Source organism: Lepus europaeus, chromosome 3 (assembly GCF_033115175.1).
Source record: "Lepus europaeus isolate LE1 chromosome 3, mLepTim1.pri, whole genome shotgun sequence".
NCBI classification, from domain to species: Eukaryota; Metazoa; Chordata; class Mammalia; order Lagomorpha; family Leporidae; genus Lepus; species Lepus europaeus.
In genome coordinates this window covers 165,933,192-165,952,392 of record NC_084829.1, presented here as the reverse complement: position 1 = coordinate 165,952,392, position 19,201 = coordinate 165,933,192, and the positions used below count along the sequence as shown (strand labels likewise).

Genomic DNA, 19,201 nt, shown 5'->3' with positions numbered 1-19,201 from the left:
TGGACCCTAATTTAAGGACAGATCCCACATGAGAAGTAAGTACACATTGACTCCTGTTGTTGACTTAACAATTTAACACTCTTGTTTATGGCGTCAGTAATCTCCCTAGGCTCTAGTCATGAGTTTCCAAGGCTGTGGAGGCCTTTTGAGTTCGCCGACTTCGATCTTATTCCAACAGGGTCATAGTCAAAGTGGAAGTTCTCTCCTCCCTTCAGAGAAAGGTACCTCCTTCTTTGATGGCCCTGTTCTTTGCACTGGGATCTCACTCACAGAGATCTTTCATTTAGGTCGTCGTCGTCTTCTTTTGTTGTTTTTCCACAGTGTCTTGGCTTTCCATGCCTACAATACTCTCATGTGCACTTCAGCCATATCCGAATTCCTTAAGGGCTGATTCTGAGGCCAGCGTGCTGTTTAGGACATCTGCCATTCTATGAGTCTGCTGTGTATCCCACTTCCCATGTTGGATCTTTCTCTCCCTTTTTGATTCTATCAGTTAATTTTAGCAGAAACTAGTCTTGTTTGTGTGATCCCTTTGACTCTTAGACCTATCAGTGTGATCATTTGTGAACTGAAATTGATCACTTGGACTAGTGAGATGGCATTGGTACATGCCACCCTGATGGGATTGAATTGGAATCCCCTGGCACATTTCTAACTCCACCATTTGGGTCAAGTCCAATTGAGCATGTCCCAAATTGTACATCCCCTCCGTCTCTTATTCCGACTCTTATATTTAACAGGGATCACTTTTCAGTTAAGCTTTAAACACCTAAGAATAATTGTGTGTTAATTACAGAGTTCAACCAATAGTACTAGAACAAAACAGAGAAAAAAATACTAAAATGGATGAAGTATTACACTGTACATCAGCAGTCAGCACAAGAGCTGATCAAGTCACTGTTTCTCATACCAGACAGGGATGCCCACTCTCACCACTGCTATTCAATAGAGTTCTGGAAGTTTTAGCAAGAGCTATTACGCAAGAAAAAGAAATTAAAGGGATACAGATTGGGAAGGAAGAACTCAAACTATCCCTCTTCGCACATGATATGATTCTTTATTTAGGGGATCCAAAGAACTCTACTAAGATACTATTGGTACTCATAGAAGAGTTTGGCAAAGTAGCAGGATATAAAATCAATGCACAAAAATCAACAGCCTTTGTATACACAGGCAATGCCACGGCTGAGGAAGAACTTCTAAGATCAATCCCATTCACAATAGCTACATAAACAATCAAATACCTTGGAATAAACTTAACCAAGGACGTTAAAGATCTCTACGATGAAAACTATAAAACCTTAAAGAAAGAAATAGAAGAGGATACCAAAAAATGGAGAAATCTTCCATGCTCATGGATTGGAAGAATCAATATCATCAAAATGTCTATTCTCCCAAAAGCAATTTACAGATTCAATGCAATACCAATCAAAATACCGAAGACATTCTTCTCAGATCTGGAAAAAATGATGCTGAAATTCATATGGAGGCACAGGAAACCTCGAATGGCTAAAGCAATCTTGTACAACAAAAACAAGGCCGGAGGCATCACAATACCAGATTTCAGGACATACTACAGGGCAGTAGTTATCAAAACAGCATGGTACTGGTACAGAAACAGATGGATAGACCAATGGAACAGAATAGAAACACCAGAAATCAATCCAAACATCTACAGCCAACTCATATTTGATCAAGGATCCAATACCTGGAGAAAGGACGGTCTATTCAGTAAATGGTGCTAGGAAAATTGGATTTCCACGTGCAGAAGCTGGAAGCAAGACCCCTACCTTTCACCTTACACAAAAATTCACTCAACATGGATTAAAGACTTAAATCTACGACCTGACACCACCAAATTATTAGAGAGCATTGGAGAAACCCTGCAAGATATTGGACCGGCAAAGACTTCCTAGAAAAGACCCAGCAGGCTCAGGCATTCAAAGCCAAAATTAACTATTGGGATTGCATCAAATTGAGAAGTTTCTGTACTGCAAAAGAAACAGTCAGGAAAGTGAACAGGCAACCGACAGAATGGGAAAAAATATTTGCAAACTATGCTACAGATAAAGGGTTGATAACCAGAATCTATAAAGAACTCAAGAAACTCCACAACATCAAAGCAAACAACCCACTTAAGAGATGGGCCAAGGACCTCAATAGACATTTTTCAAAAGAGGACATCCAAATGGCCAACAGACACTTGAAAAAATCTTCAAGATCACTAGCAATCAGAGAAATGCAAATCAAAACCACAATGAGGTTCCACCTCACCCTGGTAAGAATGGCTCACATTCAGAAATCTACCCACAACAGATGCTGGCGAGGATGTGAGGAAAAAGGGACACTAACCCACTGTTGGTGGGAATGCAAACTGGTTAAGCCACTATGGAAGTCAGTCTGGAGATTCCCCAGAAACCTGAACATAACTCTACCATACAACCCAGCCATCCCACTCCTTGGAATTTACCCAAAGGAAATTAAATTGGGAAACAAAAAAGCTGTCTGCACATTAATGTTTATTGCAGCTCAGTTTACAATAGCTAAGACCTGGAACCAACCCAAGTGCCCATCAACAGTAGACTGGATAAAGAAATTATGGGACATGTACTCTATAGAATACAGCAGTCAAAGACAATGAAATCTGGTCATTTGCAACAAGATGGAGGAATCTGAAAACATCATGCTGAGTGAATTCAGCCAGTCCCAAAGGGACAAATATCATATATTCTCCCTGATTGGCGACAACTAACTGAACTCCAAAGGGGAAACCTGTTGAAGTGAAATAGACTGGGTTGTTTGTTTTGTTGTTGAGCTTTTTGATCACTTTATATATTCTCGTTATTAATCCTTTTTCAGTTGCATGGTTTGTAAGTAATTTCTGGCATTCTGTCAGTTGCATCTTTACTTTCATGTTTCTTTTGCTGTACAGAAGCTTCTCAATTTGATATAATTACATTTGTTAATTTTGGCTTTTATGGCCTGTGCCTCTGGGGTATTTTCCAGGAATTCTTTGCCTGTCTTTGCCTGTGCCAGTGTCTTGAAGGGTTTCCCCAATTCTCTTAGTAACTTGATGATATCAGGTCATGAATTTAGGTCTTTAATCCATTTTGAATGGATTTTTGTGTAAGGTGTAAGGTAGTGGTCCTGCTTCATACTTTTGCATATGGAAATCCAGTTTTCCCAGCAGAATTTGTTAAAGAGACTGTCCTTGCTGTAGGGAACAGTTTCAGCTCCGTGATTGAATATAAGTTGGTTGTTGATGCTTGGATTGATTTCTGACGTTTCTGTTCTGTTCCATTGGTCTACATCTGTACTTGTACCAGTACCAGGCTGTTTTGATTTTAACTGGCTTGTAGTATGTCTGGTATTGTGATGCCTCCAGCTTAGTTTTTGTTGTATAAGATTGCTTTAGCTATTCGAGCTCTCCTTTGTTTCCAATTGAATTTCAGAATCAGTTCTTCTACGTCTGAGAGGAGTGTCTATGGTATTTTGATTTGTATCACATTGAATCTGTAAATTATTTTTTGGAAGGATATTTTGATGATACTGATTCTTCCTATCCATGAACATGGAAATTTTTTCTATTTCTTTGTGTCTTCTTATATTTCTTTCTTTAAAGTTTTGTAATTCTCATTGTAGAGATCTTTGACGTGCTTGGTTAAATTTATTCCAAGGTACTTGATTTTTTTTGTAGCTATTGTGAATGGGATTGATCTTAGAAGTTCTTTCTCTGCCGTGGCATTGTCTGTGTATACAAAGGCTGTTGTTTTTTTGTGTGTTGATTTTATATCCTCCTGTTTTACCAAACTCTTGTATGAGTTCCAGTAGTCTCTTAGTGGAGTCTTTTGGGTCCCCTATATATAGAATCATATCATCTGCAAATAGGGATACTTTGACTTCATCTTTACCAATTTGAATCCCTTTGATTTATTTTTCTTGCCTGATGGCTTAGGCTAAATCTTCCAGGACTATATTAAATAGTGGGTATCCCTGTCTGGTACAAGATCTCAGTGGGAATGCTTCCAAATTTTCCTCATTCATTGTGGCACTGGCTGTGGATTTGCATTAATTGCCTTGAATGTGTTGAGGATTCTTTCTTCTAAACCCAATTCTCTTAGAGTTTCATCATCAAAGGGAACTGTATTTTGGCAAATGCTTCTCTGCATCTTTTGAGATAATTATTTTTTTTCCTTCAATTTGTTAATGTGATGTATCACATTGATTGATTTCCAAATGTTGAAACATTCCTGCATACCAAGGATAAATCCCACTTGGTTGGGTGAATGGTCTTCCTGATGTGTTGTTGATTCAATTGTGCAGAATTTTGTTGAGGATTTTTGCATCTATGTTCATCAGATAAATTGGTCTGTAGTTTTCTTTCTCTGTTGCATATTTTCCGGATTTAGGAATTAAGTTGATGCTGGATTAATAGAAAAAAATTGGGAGGATTACCTCCCTGCCTCTGGGAGTCCTACTCACTTCTCTTGATCATCATGGGGCAGTACAAGAGCTCTGGTGCAGTAAGCCACGCCCACAGCGGGGGGCAAGCTTCACTCTCAATCACGCATGAGACGAGCTCTAGATTTCAATATTTAGGACTACTTCTTGTTGTACAGCTTGCAAGGTGGTGGTGGTGGGGAAATTTCTTTGAATGTAATCCTTGTTCCAGGGTGGGAGTGTTGTGAAGTGGCCCCCACAATTGATGGCATGTGCATGGGAGGCAAATGTGGTAGCCCCTTGCTTACATTTGAATACATAAACCCAGAATATGGCTTTTTCCATCTAGCTGCAGGTCCGATTGTGGAGCAGGAGGGAGGTGGACAGGGGTGGGCCAGATCCCTCCGTTTTTTCTCTTGTTCTTCCCATTTGGAACTTCAAACAGTTCGCCAGACTCCCCCACCTGCTGCTATCCACAGCTCCGTGGACTCTCGACCTCATGTCTCACTGGTCCTACGTGGGGTGGGGAGTGGTGTGAGTCTCCCCATTCGGCTTCGCCACCATGCCTGCGCCATGCTCTTCCACTTTTTGCTACCTCAGCATGGACCTGCTCAGTCTCTGTTGGACTCCTGAGCTTCTTTGTGCTAAGTTCTCATGGCTCTGTCACCAGCTTGTATTCCCTTTCCTTATTAATTATCTATTTTGCCCCCCATGACTCAGAACGTCCTGTTGCGATACCGCCATCTTGGCCTCAAGTCCCAAAAGATAAATGTATTTGGATGGAAAGTATTTTTGAAATCCATGGATAATTTTTTCATGAGTTTTCCATGGACTTTTAGAAGACACCTTGTATATGTTTATTTGCTGTATCTGCATATCTGCAGCTTTTGTGACATGTCTGTACAAATATTTGGCTCATTTTAAACTGGGTTGTTTGTCTTATTATTGATGAATTGCAGGAGTTCTTAGCCCATTTTGAATGCAGGTCTTTCATTTGATACATAATTTGGTAAGTGAGTTATATATGATAATACACTGAGATGAAATGAGATGAAAGAGAGGAGTGAGTCAGTTTTGACCTGATATTTTCAGGCTAGGTTTCTGGGAAGATGGAGAAGTGAATACAAAAAGAAAAATTGAGAGTGAGAATCTCTTGAAGAAGTGGAAAGGAGATGACTCATTCAGTTTTGACCTAAGCTTGAATATTCAATGACTGGATATTAAAAATATAGTAAGATTTATGTTACCAGTTTTGGTATAATCATTGTGGATTGTTGAAGAGCACGCAGAAGAGCAATTAGACAGTTTGGGTAAGGACCATTTAGTGTTATGTCATGGAAATGACAGAGGAAAGTTTTAAGAAGGAATAAAGAGTTGAATACATCCCACTGTGCAGAACATAACTGAAGAGAGTGTGCAGTTTTCATTGTCTGAGTTCTTGAAGGTCAAGTATGCTATCAGGTTACTTCAACATCCTGTGCATTTTGTGTCAAGGGACCATAACTTGCTGGGTTAGGAGCATGTTCTTCTACTTTAATGTCTCCTGCTTTTAGCACCTTTCAGAATATCTCAATCTGAATTTTCTATCACTGAGGCGCTTTTGCGGGGTGAATGAAGACAGAGGGGTCTTATATTTCTTCTTTTGAACACTATTATTTTATATGACTTGTGTGTGGGTTGTATATATGATTATGTACCTGGTTAGTCTGTTGTGTTTGGGGTTGTTTATTGAAATAGAATACCCAAAGCAAGGTAATTTTACATGTTCATCATGAAAGCAAGGAAAGTTCTTTGAATGTCCTGTGTAGATTCTGTGGTTACTATTAGACTATGAAAATTATTTTAGTGAAACTGGCTACATACATAAAATATTAATGAATGAATGTCATGTTTATGCTGAATTGAACATTAATTATACCACTAAATTTGCTGCCCCTGAGAAAATTAAGAATTTGTTCCAGAAGACAATAAAATTTAATAATTTAATCAATAACATTTTTGACACCTATAATGTTCTGGAGCTACATCCTTCTGTTTGTAATATTGCTAGAGTTTTATTTGCTTTGACTATGACAACTATTAAAACTTTATAGCAATAAATATTTTGTAAGGCTTAATATACTTCACATTGGGGCACAGCATTGATTCATATGTAACCCTGATATTTTACTGCTGGAATACAGTTATGTAACATGATGTAATATCTATAATTTAATGCCACTGAAGTTCCAATTTTGCATTCATTTAAAGAAGGCTTTTATTGCAGTAAAATATTTATGACATGAAAACACTGTTCTAATTGATTCGAGTGTAGAGTTCAATGGCATTAATTATACTTATGATGCTTTGCAGTTATCATACCTAGCTACTTGTAATACTTAGCCTTCATCCCAAACAGGAACATGTTCCAAGAAACAATAATTCCTCGTTGTAATGCTCTCTAGCCCTCTCCAGCAGATTAGAGGTTATTTGGTCTTAGCATAATGTGTCATCGTACTGCATCTTTCACATTCATGAAGGTATTGCTTAGGTGAATTTTATTGTCTTCAATTCTTTTCCAGGTTTGACAGATGAAAAAGTGAAGGCGTATCTTTCTCTTCACCCCCAGGTATTAGATGAATTTGTATCTGAAAGTGTTAGTGCAGAGACTGTAGAAAAATGGCTGAAGAGGAAGAACAACAAACCAGAAGGTAAGATCTCATGTAGATGGAGTGTGGAACAATTTTAAACTTTTTTCCTAGCTTATAATGATAAAAGAATGAACATTTAATCCACTGTAGAAAGCAAAAACATTGAATAGACAGTATTAGCATTTTAATTCTGTCTAAGTTTTACTGTGTTTAAAAAGCTAAAGTAACTTACATAGAGGAAAAATCAAACATAAAAGTAGCATTCTGGATCCACAAAAATCTCCACAAACAATTCTTGAGAATTTAGCTGATTGAGAAGTGACCACATTGAAAAGTGTAGAAGTCAGCGCTCTACAGATTGAGTTTTCCTTACCTGAGGAGCTTGGGTTCAGAAGTGTCAGATTTTGCAAGCATTTGGTTTTTAAATATTTGCATAGACTTTAGGGTTGAGTGTCTCTAATCTTAAATCCAAAATCTGGATTTAAATCCAAATACTCTGGAATCTAAAGCTTTTAAGAGTCATTTCTGCACTCAAAATATTGTAGATTTTGAGTTTTCAGATTCAGGATGCTCATTTGTGCTTGATTTTATTTAAATGTTTATTGTTGATTAGAAGCTATTATTTATATTTATGTTATTACATTATTGTCAGCAGAAGTCTTAAAATAATTTTTATATATTTATCCCATGGAAAGAACTGCTGATAATGACATTTGACTTTTCATTCACTATCATAAAGCTTTTTTTTAATTTTTTTTTTTTTATTTTTGACAGGCAGAGTGGACAGTGAGAGAGAGAAAGAGAGAAAGGGTTCCTTTGCCGTTGGTTCACCCTCTAATGGCCACTGCGGCCGGCACGCTGCAGCCAGCACACCGCACTGATCCAAAGGCAGGAGCCAGGTGCTTCTCCTGGTCTCCCAAGGGGTGCAGGGCCCAAGCACTTGGGCCGTCCTCCACTGCACTCCCTGGTCATAGCAGAGAGCTGGCCTGGAAGAGGGGCAACTGGGACAGAATCCGGTTCCCCGACTGGGACTAGAACCCGGTGTGCTGGCGCCACTAGGCGGAGGATTAGCCTGTTAAGCCACGGTGCCGGCCCCATAAAGCTTTAAGATGTAGAAGGAGGATGCTTCTTTTCTCTATAAACTACAGGGGAAGTAGACAATGTGTACAGAGGCACAGCTTTAAGTTTTGAGTTTGTGGAATTTCGAGCACATTGTGCTTTTAATTTTCTGCCATGTAGATTTCTACAGGAGGCTCCTTTAGTATTTTTTGTGCAGACACTGCTTCAAAATCAGTCATGTTCATAAAGAAAGGTGAAGTCAAAAGGAATGTGAAACAAAGTCAGTTCTCCCTGAAACTGAATATTTATAAGTATATTTGATTTGAATATTATTGTATTATTTTTTCCTTCTAAATGATTTTATTTGTTTGACCATGGCTTCTCATTTCTATGAATATGGTTTTTACAATGCCAATTATTTTTATATATGATTTTGACTATATAAACAACTTATTATTAAAATATGAAAATATTACTTTTGTGGAAATTGTATTAATGTAACAAAGATGCTTTATCTAAAGTACAAAATGGTTGTTATTGAAATTTTCAGTGCTAGAAGTATTGGTAATTTTTTTCTGGCTTTTAGTTTCTGTAATTTTCTTATATAATTTTTGCAATAAGAATAAGTATATAAGTAAATTTTTTAAAAGAGGGCTTTCACATTGAAGTTTGAAATAGTTTATAAAGTGTTTATGAATATGTGTGTATATATGTAATGTGTGCATATGTAATGTATAGTGCATATATATACACATCTATAATGTGTCTGTATACACACACACACACACAAGTATGTGCCGACTAAAAAGGCTGGAAGGGGAGACATAAAACTAGAGAGAGGCATTTCTTCTCTTAACAGCCGTAACATTTACTATTAAGAGCAAACCTTGGCAAAGCACGTTTCACTTCCTAGAATCCTAAAACCTTCAAAAACAGCTCGGGATGCTTGACTTCTCTGCAGTGTGGCTGAGCTTTGCTTAACACCCATCGTGAATGCAGGGGTAGGCTTCAGCCTGCTGTGTAGTGAGGAGTAATATTTGTAAGAATATGTGCCGCCTGTAGCATGTGGAATTCTGTGCAGGTCTTAGGAAATTAAGATTTTACCTCCTGTGTTAATGATACTGTGAAAGGTAACTCTTGACATTTGATAAATATTTATGTGTGTCATCCCTATTACTTCAATCCTTATTTTCTGTATTTGTTCATCAAATAGTACTTTAAGCTATTGAGTGCATAAACAAATGACTTAAATGAGTACTAAGAATAGCAGTGTGTAACCAAAACCATTTTCAGTTAACACCGCTCCCCCTTTGCACCCCAAATTGCCCTTGTAAGGAGGTATTAGGCCCAAAGGCAGGGCTAATGCGTCTTGCCTCCCAGGTGAGGTTTCTGACCTCACCCTACAGAGGGTCCGCAGACCAAATGGACTGAGTGAGCTGGGCTTGCAGCTTGCCCTGCAGAGGGGGAGGCAGGCGCACAGCAGAACGCGTCGGGAGTAAGCAGTGCAGGTCCTTGGCAGGGCTGTGTATCTGAAGGAAGCTGTAACTCAGCTGTGCATTCTGGGAGGAGCCGCTTGACTTGGGCTTTCCAGGGCCTTCATCGGGGGAGCATCTGCCTGTAGCAGCACTGTTGCCTGGGCGCTGCAGCCCTTGAGGGCTATGCGCAGGGCTGCCTGCCTACTCTCCTCACTCCATCCCTCTCTCCTTTCTGCGCTCATTTCTTCCTGCTGTTTCTAAAATTTCTCTTCTTGGCTCACCCTTATTCCCCTGCCAAGCCTCTTCATTGGAAAGTTTTTGTGGAAAGGATCTTAGGGACTGTTTCCATGGCCCTACTGGATCCAGGCAGAAACTGTGAGTGATAGAAGCCGTGTGACAGAGAGCAGTGTGCCAAGCCTGAGACCGGCTTATCCTGAGGATTTCCTTTTGGTCACTCAGAAAACAAGTAAGGAAAACTGTGCTGCAATAAGTAAGTTGTGCAACATTGTCCAATGCAGCCATCCAACATTTGTTTTTCTTTTGTAACAACTGATTCACCAGCCTGATACAGAAGTGATGTATGCTATAGAAATGAATGTTGTGTAAAGGCAGATACTACCTGAGAAAATCACATCGAAAAGCTCAAATTTGTAAGCACAGGGAGTGGTTTTTTAAAATCTAGAGCTGTCTTTCATTTTAGAATGGGCAGCATTTCTGTTCTGGCGACTGCTGTGCAGTGGGGGTGGTTTGTAGAGAAGGCTCATTTCTCTTCCTTGGTGTTTTATTGAGCACCTACTGTTTGTTTGGTATTCCTAAACAGAACATTACTTTTGCTTAAACCACATTCTACTGCTTTTAGTACATCAGTAATGTGTTCAGAGGGCACTGACTTTGATCATCTGTCCGCCCTTTCCACGGAGTGACTCCGTGAGCGTCAGGTGCAGCCGTGCTCAGCTGGGAGCTGCGGAAGCGGCCTAGGAAGCCAAAGGGTTTCTGAAGATGAAGCTTCTAGCTTGTGAAAGTGACAGCACAGTCAGGGCAGATGTGCATCACACGTGTTTGTCATCCCTCACCTAAGCACACGTCTGACACATAGTGGCCTGTGAGCCTCTTCAAGTGAATGAGTAAATTAGGTAGGCGGAGACTCTAACTGTCCAAAGGAACTCATGACACTGTGAGCAGACGGTTCGCATACTATGCTGGCACAAGAGCTGCTTTCTTTTTTCTTGATTTTTTTTGAAAAAAAGATTTATTTTGTTTGAAAGAATTACAAAGCAGGAGAGGTAGACACACCACATACACACACACACACACACACAGAGAGAGAGAGAGAGAGAGAGAGAGAGAGAGAGAGAGAGAAGGATTTTCCATCCACTGGTTCACTCCCCAAATGGCTCCACAGCCAGGGCTGGGCCAGGCCAGGCCAAAGCCAGTAGCTTCATCCAGGTCTTCCATGTGGGTGCAGGGGACCATGGACTTGGGACATCTGCTGCTGCTTTCCTAGACACATTAGCAGGGAGCTTGATAGGAACTGGAGCAGCTGGGACTCGAACCAGCACCCGTATCGGATGCCAGCACTGCAGGTGATGGCTTTACCAGTTTCTTCACAGTGCTGGCCCCAAGACCTACTTTGATACCAATCTGATCTCCCCCGTAGTCATTTAAAAGCTGTTTTAAGAAAAAATTTTAGTAATCCCCCTGCCTTTACCTGGCCAGCTCTCCTCCCAGGCCACCCAAGTAATGAAAGTCAACAGAGTGCCTTCCCCCAGGAGGTTCACACCTCCCTTAGGATATACCCCATGTGAAGAGATAGGTAGGTCTGGGCCTCTTAACTTACAAGGCCTAAAGCCCACCAGATTATTATCAAGCCCCTTCTATCAGGTTCTATTTGCCTCTCAATCAGAAAACTTAATTGTAGCTTAGACAGCACCTTTCTTAGCTCCTCTAATAATGACTCTGTCCTTTGTTCTAGACCCTGTCTAGCGTACTTGGCCTTCATTCCTTTGTAATCATAATCTCTACCACCAATGGCTCTACTCCCAACCTGTGTGTACTGATGGTCCTCTCCCCCACTTAATGCTGTATGATTCTTCAAACTTGGTAAATGCCACTCTTAGGATCATTGGTTACTATCCTCACTCTGTCTTTTATGACCTTGTCTAAATATGGTCAGAGTCGGTAAACTTGGAAGGCTTCCATAGCCTTGGCAACTCATGACGACAGCCTAGGGTGGTTACTGGCGCCATAAACTAGAGTGTCAATTTGTTGGGTCAACAACAGGAGTCACTGTGCACTTGCTCCTCATGTGGGATCTCTGTCCTTAATGTGCTGTACATTGTGATTTAATGCTATAACTAGTACTCAAACAGTATGTTTCACTTTGTGTTGCTATGTGGGTGCAAACTGTTGAAATCTTTATACTAAATTGATCTTCTGTATATGAAGAGAATTGAAAATGAATCTTGATGCAAATGGAAGGGGAGAGGGAGCGGGAGAGGGGAGGGTTGCGGGTGGGAGGGAAGTTATGGGAGGGGGAAGCCAATGTAATCCATAAGCTGTACACTGGAAATCTATATTCATTAAATAAAAGTTAAAAAAATTTTAGTAATTCTTGATTCTAGATGACTGTATAGAGAAGCCCAGCATTTGCCCCCATCCTCCAATGCGAGGAAGCATACACACGCTGGCTCATATGGTAGATTTACTTTTAGTTTTCTGAGGATTCTCTTTCCTGTTTTCCATAATGGTTGTACCAGTTCACATCACCACCAGCAGTGTATAAGGACAGCTTTTTCTCCACATCCTCACCAGCATTTGTTATTTGGATTGGATGACTGTCACTCTAACTGGAGTGAGGTGATTCCTCATTGTGATTTTTATTTGCATTTTCCTTTATGTCTAGTGATCCTGAGCAATATTTCGTGTGTCTGTTGGCCATTTTATTTTACCCTTTAAAAAATGCATGTTCATATCCTTCGTCCATTTCTTATCTGGATTGTGTTATTGTTGCTAAGTTTCTTGAGTTCTTTATATCTTCTGGATATTAATCATTAATCTTTTATTGGATAAATAGTCTTCAAATATTTTCTCCCATTCTGTTGGCTGCCTCTTCACATTGTTTCTTTTACTGTACAGAAGACTTTTAGCTTGACATAATCCCATGTGTCTGTCTTTGCTTTTATTGTATATGCTTTTGAGGTCTTATGAATGATTAGAAATAGGTATATGCTAACAAATTGGAAGATCTATAGGCAATGGATAGACTTCTGGATACATATAATTTACCACAACTGAAGTGTAAAGACACAGAAAACATGAGTAGACAAGTAATCAAGGCTGCACTGCATCTATGATAGAGAGCCCCTCAACAAGAAAAACCTTGGGCCGATGGCATCACTGATGAATTCTGCCAAAGTTTGCAGGAAGTACTAATTTCAGGGAGTCATTCCAAGCTCATCAAATGAGGCCAACATTACCTTAATCCCAAATCTACAAAAAGATATGAGAAAAAAAAGGGAACTATAGATCAATACAATAGATGCAAAAATCCTCAACAAAGTAGCTAGCAAATCAAATCCAAAACAACATATCCAAATGAGCATCTACCCAGACCAGGTGGGATTTATCTAGGGATGCAGGTGTGGTTCAGCACATACAAATCAATAAAGGTGATATATCTCATAAGCCAAATGAAGAATAACAATGATATGTTTATTTCAATAGATGCAGAGAAAGATTTAGACAAAGTACAACATCCTTTCATTATAAAAACCTGTAAAAAATAGCATAGATGGAACATACCTTGACATAATCAAGTCCACATATGACCAGCCAACAGCCAGCCTCTTACTTAACAGGGAAAAGTTGAAAGCATTCCAACTAAGATCCAGAACACACAAGGATGCCTACTCTCACCACCATTATTCAGTTTAGTTCTGGAAGATTTAAGTATGGCCATTAGGCAAGAAAATGAAATCAAAGGGATACAAATTGGAAAGAGGAAAGTCAGACTATCCCTGATGACATGACGCTAGATGACATGATCTTTGATGTAGGGGATCCAGAATCCTCTACTAACTGTTGGGTCTCATAAGAGAATTCAGTAAAGTTGAAGAATATAAAATCAACACACAAAATTCAATAGCATCCTTATACAAACTCTTAAAAATACTCTGGCTGAGGAAAGACTTGTACACTCCATCCCATTTACAGTAACTACAAAAAATTGAAGTACCCTGGAATAAATCTAATCAAGGCTGTAAAGGATCTCTTCAAGGAAAACTACAAAACCTTAGTGAAAGAAATAGAGGGAGACATAAGAATGGAAAAATCTTACATATTTGATGATTGAAAGAATTAAAACCATCAAATGTTCATATTCCATAAGCAGTTTATAGACTCAGTGAGATCCAAATCAAAATTCTAAAGGAATTCTTCACAGAATTAGAAAAATAATCCTAAAATTCAGGTGGAAGCACAAAAGTTCCAAATATCAAAATGAATATTAAACAGTAAAAACAAAGTTGGTGACATCACAATATGAGATTTAAAGACATAGAACAGGGCAGTTATGATCAAAACAGCCTGATACAGCACAAAATAGGTAGGCAAATGGAACAGAGTAGAAGCCCCAGAGATTAATCTGAACATCTAAAACCAACTAATTTTTGGCAAATGAGCTACAGTAATTTCTTGGAGATAGGGCAGTTTCCTCAACAAATGATGGATTTCCACATGCAGATGTTTGAACAAGATCCCTACATTATGTTAAACACATAATAAATGAAGAATTTAAATGGGAGACTTGAAACCATCAGATTATTAGAGGAAAACATAGTTTGAAACAATCTAAGACATTGGCCTAGGCAAAGACTTCCCAGAACACAGTATAACTTCTATGCAGGATTTTAAACAGATTTTACCAAAGAACTAAACATCTATTAGGAAAAAAAAATCTTAAGAATGAAAGAACATTATTTAGTCATTTTTGTTTAACTAAACATGATGTATTTATGCTAACTTTCATGCAAAATAACAGGCCCAATTTGTACTATTCATGACTCAGATTACTGAATTATTTACAATCCATACATCTATACTTTTAAAATTATTTTATTTATTTGAAAGGCAGAGTTATAGAGAAAGAGAAAAGGAGATGTACTGGTTCACTCCCCAAATGGCCAGAACAGTCAGGGTTGGGCCAAGCTGAAGCCAGGAGCTAGGAGCTTCTTCTGGGTCTCCCATGTAGGTGCAGGGGCCCGAGCACTTGGGCCATCTTCTACTGCTTTTCCAGGTGCATTAGCTGGGAGCTGGATTAGAAGTGGAGCAGCTGGGAGTGGAACCAGCACCCCTATGGAATGCTTGCAATGCAGGCCGTGGTTTTAACAGGCTGAGTCGCAGTGCTGGCATTTACACATCTATAGTTACATGGATTATAGAGATAAAATTCTTAAATAAACACTGGGATGTTATGGGGAGCCAGTCTTTTGCATTTTTTGTAAGAGCTACTGTGAGATAGAACATATTTTTTCATCCCTGATGCCATTGTAATATTTGTGTTATGTGTGGGAAGAATCATGAATTACTTTAAGTATCAGAAATGTTTCCTTTGGTTTCAAATGTAGAAAATATTTTCACTGACCCAACGCTGGTGTTAATAGAAAGGGTCCATGAAGAAGTGAACATCGGCATGACTATGCTTGGCACCTTTTGATATTAGCAGACTATTCAAAGTAAGCAGTTTAATTAAGAAATTGCAAAATATAATTGTTATAATAATTTCATAAGAAGGGGTTTATTTCATACTCCAGAGCATGATTGATTAAGCTTTTTTTTTTTATGGTTGTTTTATCATTAAGTTTTTTTTTTTTAAACTTTTATTGAATGAATATAAATTTCCAGTGTACAGCTTATGGATTACAGTGGCTTCCCCCTCCCATAACTTCCCTCCCACCCGCGACCCTCCCCTCTCCTGCTCCCTCTCCCCTTCCATTTGCATCAAGATTCATTTTCAATTCTCTTTATATACAGAAGATCAATTTAGTATAAAGGTTTCAAGAGTTTGCACTCACATAGAAACACAAAGTGAAACATACTGTTTGAGTACTAGTTATAGCATCAAGTCAAAATGTACAGCACATTAAGGAAAGAGATCCCACATGAGGAGCAAGTGCACAGTGGCTGCTGTTGTTGACCCAACAAATTGACACTCTAGTTTATGGCGCCAGTAACCACCCTAGGCTGTCGTCATGAGTTGCCAAGGCTATGGAAGCCTTCCAAGTTTGCCGACTCTGATCATATTTAGACAAGGTCATAAAAGACAGGGTGAGGATAGTAACCAATGATCCTAAGAGTGGCATTAACCAGGTTTGAACAATTATACAGCATTAAGTGGGGAAGAGGACCATCAGTACACACAGGTTGGGAGTAGAGCCATTGGTGGTAGAGTAGAGGTTATGATTACAAAGGAATGAGGCCCAAGTACGCTAGACAGGGTCTAGAACAAAGGACAGAGTCATTATTAGAGGAGCTAAGAAAGGTGCTGTCTAAGCTACAATTAAGTTTTCTGATTGAGAGGCAAATAGAACCTGATAGAAGGGGCTTGATAATAATCTGGTGGGCTTTAGGCCTTGTAAATTCAGAGGCCCAGACCTATCTATCTCTTCACATGGGGTATATCCTAAGGGTGGTGTGAACCTCCTAGGGGAAGGCACTCTGTTGACTTTCATTACTTGGGTGGCCTGGGAGGAGAGCTGGCCAGGTAAAGGCAGGTGGCATCTCTAACAAGAAATTTACAGTTCTGCCTTCAATGTTGCTGACCCTACTTGACCACACCCTCAGCTGCAGTGGTCACTTTGGAAGTTGGGCTGAGTGAAGGGCTTTTCAGCTTAGAGCCAATAAGATCTGTGGCTCTGACCTGGGCATCCTTCGACTCCAGGGCAGGTCCATTTCCAGTGATCCAACTCTTGGCAGAGCTGCCAGGTCTCTTCACAAGCTGACTTCTGCTGAAGCCCAGGCTTACCACATTGAAAGCCACTGCAGTGGACTGGCCTGTTGGGTCTCCTTGAGGGCAGATCACTGTACAGATCAGCCATTAATAGGCCTGCCACCCATTGCTTCTGATGCCGAGCTTTCTTTTCCTCCTGGTTTGTGTTAAAGCAGACCAGACGATGCAAGTCAAGGGAGTGCCCGTGTCCCATCTCTAATCTTCGGTGGCCTGAACTACAAGTCTATAGTCACAGGCATGTTCTGTAGTAGTTTTTCTAAGGTAGACAATGCCCATGAGGAAAATTATATTCTCACTTTAAAACTTTCTTTCCCTTTGGTCTGAAAGGGAGGTTTTTTCTACTTACTGTATACTTGGCTGATGGCGAAGTGAATCTAGCTATGAGATTATTATTTAAGTTCTTATTTTGGCTATGCTATTACAGAAAAATGTTAGCCATCTCTTTTATAAGGTCTAAAGATTAAATTGTGCGTCCTACAGATTCCTTCATAATAGAATTAGTTTCCTACCTTGAAGAGAATAGAGAAATGAAAGAACAAGTTGGGCTTAGAATAGAGAAATGAGGGAGCAAGTCCTAGATCGCTTGCTGACAATAGCAATATCACATGAATACTTAGCAAACCGTTTCAACCATTAGATAACAACTTAAGAAAACATTTACCAGAAGGTCCAATGCCTTCTATAAATTTTAAGAATCATGTATTTGAAAACACCTCTTAAATATCTAACATGGTGTAGTTTGTTTAACCAGTAAACTTAAGCACAACCATATAAAATGTTTTTAGTTTCTTTCTACCAACACGTTTAAAACATATGATACACAGATTCAGGTCACACAAATTAAAATGTATCTTTGATTGATTTTAGCAGCTTAAATTTATGGACAATCTTATCTATAAGCCATTTAAAATAAAACTCTTAATAAAATTTCCTATGTGGACATACAATATGTACACACATATAACATAGCATAATAGACCAATATAGCAATTTTAATAATAGCTTTTAAAATCTTTAACTCTTTTTGTAGATTGCCAATTGATTTGAATTGTTTTTTGTTTTTAGTAACCTCAGTTAACCATACTTTCTCTCAGTTGGTACTGTTAATACATTATTGGCCTCATCTGTTTACAGAGCCATCCCAAAGTACTGAATACAATAAAAGTGGCTGGAAAAAGTCCATAGGAACCTATAGGAGGACAGCTACACACAGAACCAACAACGCTTTAGTTTTATGAGCAGCAAATCATATATAACTGTGGATGACAAAAGACTATAAGTCGCCATGTTTAAAATTATAAACTCATAGACCAAATTTGATCTTGTTACAAGGTGATTATTCAAATCTTTGAAAATAAGCACATATTTACATAACCCATAGCTCTTAATAAAAATTCAGCTGTTTTTGAACAATTAAAATTTAACAGACATCAAGAGAACATAATAGATTACTTTAACACATTGCTTTAACAGAGCATCAGAGTTTAATTCTATGTCAAAGAGAAATTGAGCTTCCTGTGATCTTTTGCTGTGAGGTTTCCTTCCTTTACCTTCTTTCATATTGGTGACCATGTTTCTGTGTTTCTGTGTGTAACACATCTTTAAGCTTTTAACATTTAAATATTACGAGAATGCTATCTTTTGTGGCCAGTAATTGGTATTATAGTTCAATGTCTAGAATATTCAGAAGACCATGTCATTGTCAATATACCTGTAAACTTCAAATAATTAATAATGAAAATGTTCATGCTATCAGTTACCATAAGTTTTTTGCAATAATACATGAATAGTATCATTTTTAACACAATTGTAGTTATTATATATTTCTTATCCCTGTTATTCTAGAAATAGAATTTAATTTCTATTTGAATTAAACTGTTGGATATGTCATACTTAGAATAAGTAGGATTTAAATTATGCTGTTGAAACCTACTATTTTATAGCCTAAAATTCAGATTAAACTAAAGCATTTGCACTGTTTAATTTGTAACAAATGATTCATATGCAGTAGTGTAATATGATGGGCAGTTCAACTAATGGTTCATGAATCACTTTGCCAAAAGAAGCAGTGTTGTTATAAGGCTATAGTAAATAGGAAATTAATCAATGATGTGTTAACTATTAGTACGTATTATAAATATAAAAAATAACACATGGAGATGCTCTGTAGAAATAAATTAAGACAGTGCTTTTTCTCCTATTCTTGAAACTATGTAACAATTAAGTAAATTATTTTATCTCATAGGACATGTATGTATTTATTTTCATTGGTAATGGAAATCAGAAAATTTGTTGAATCCTTTGATTTGAATTATAAATAGACATGATAATATCTATGAATAATTCTATTGACTTTTAAAAAATACTGTAAGGAAGGGGAGAGCGAGCAGGAAAGGGGAGGGTTGCGGGTGGGAGGGAAGTTATGGGGGGGGGAAGCCATTGTAATCGATAAGCTGTACTTTGGAAATTTATATTCATTAAATAAAAGATTTTAAAAAATACTGTAAAATGGATCTCAAATGGGTAGAGAGACAGAGGGAGAGAGAGAGAAAGAGATCTCTCTGCTGGGTTATTCCACAAATGTCCACAAT

General features: G+C 38.5%; 1 protein-coding gene across 2 annotated transcripts in view; it reads left to right on the top strand.

Moving 5' to 3' along the window:
• The window catches only part of PDE10A (phosphodiesterase 10A), a 381,690-nt gene that overhangs the window by 143,146 nt on the left and 219,343 nt on the right, over positions 1 to 19,201 (top strand). For both annotated transcript variants that reach the window (XM_062187022.1, XM_062187024.1), the window contains exon 2: positions 7,002 to 7,130. In XM_062187022.1, coding sequence (XP_062043006.1) covers positions 7,002 to 7,130 — 129 coding nt within the window. The remainder of the gene's footprint in view (positions 1 to 7,001; positions 7,131 to 19,201) is intronic.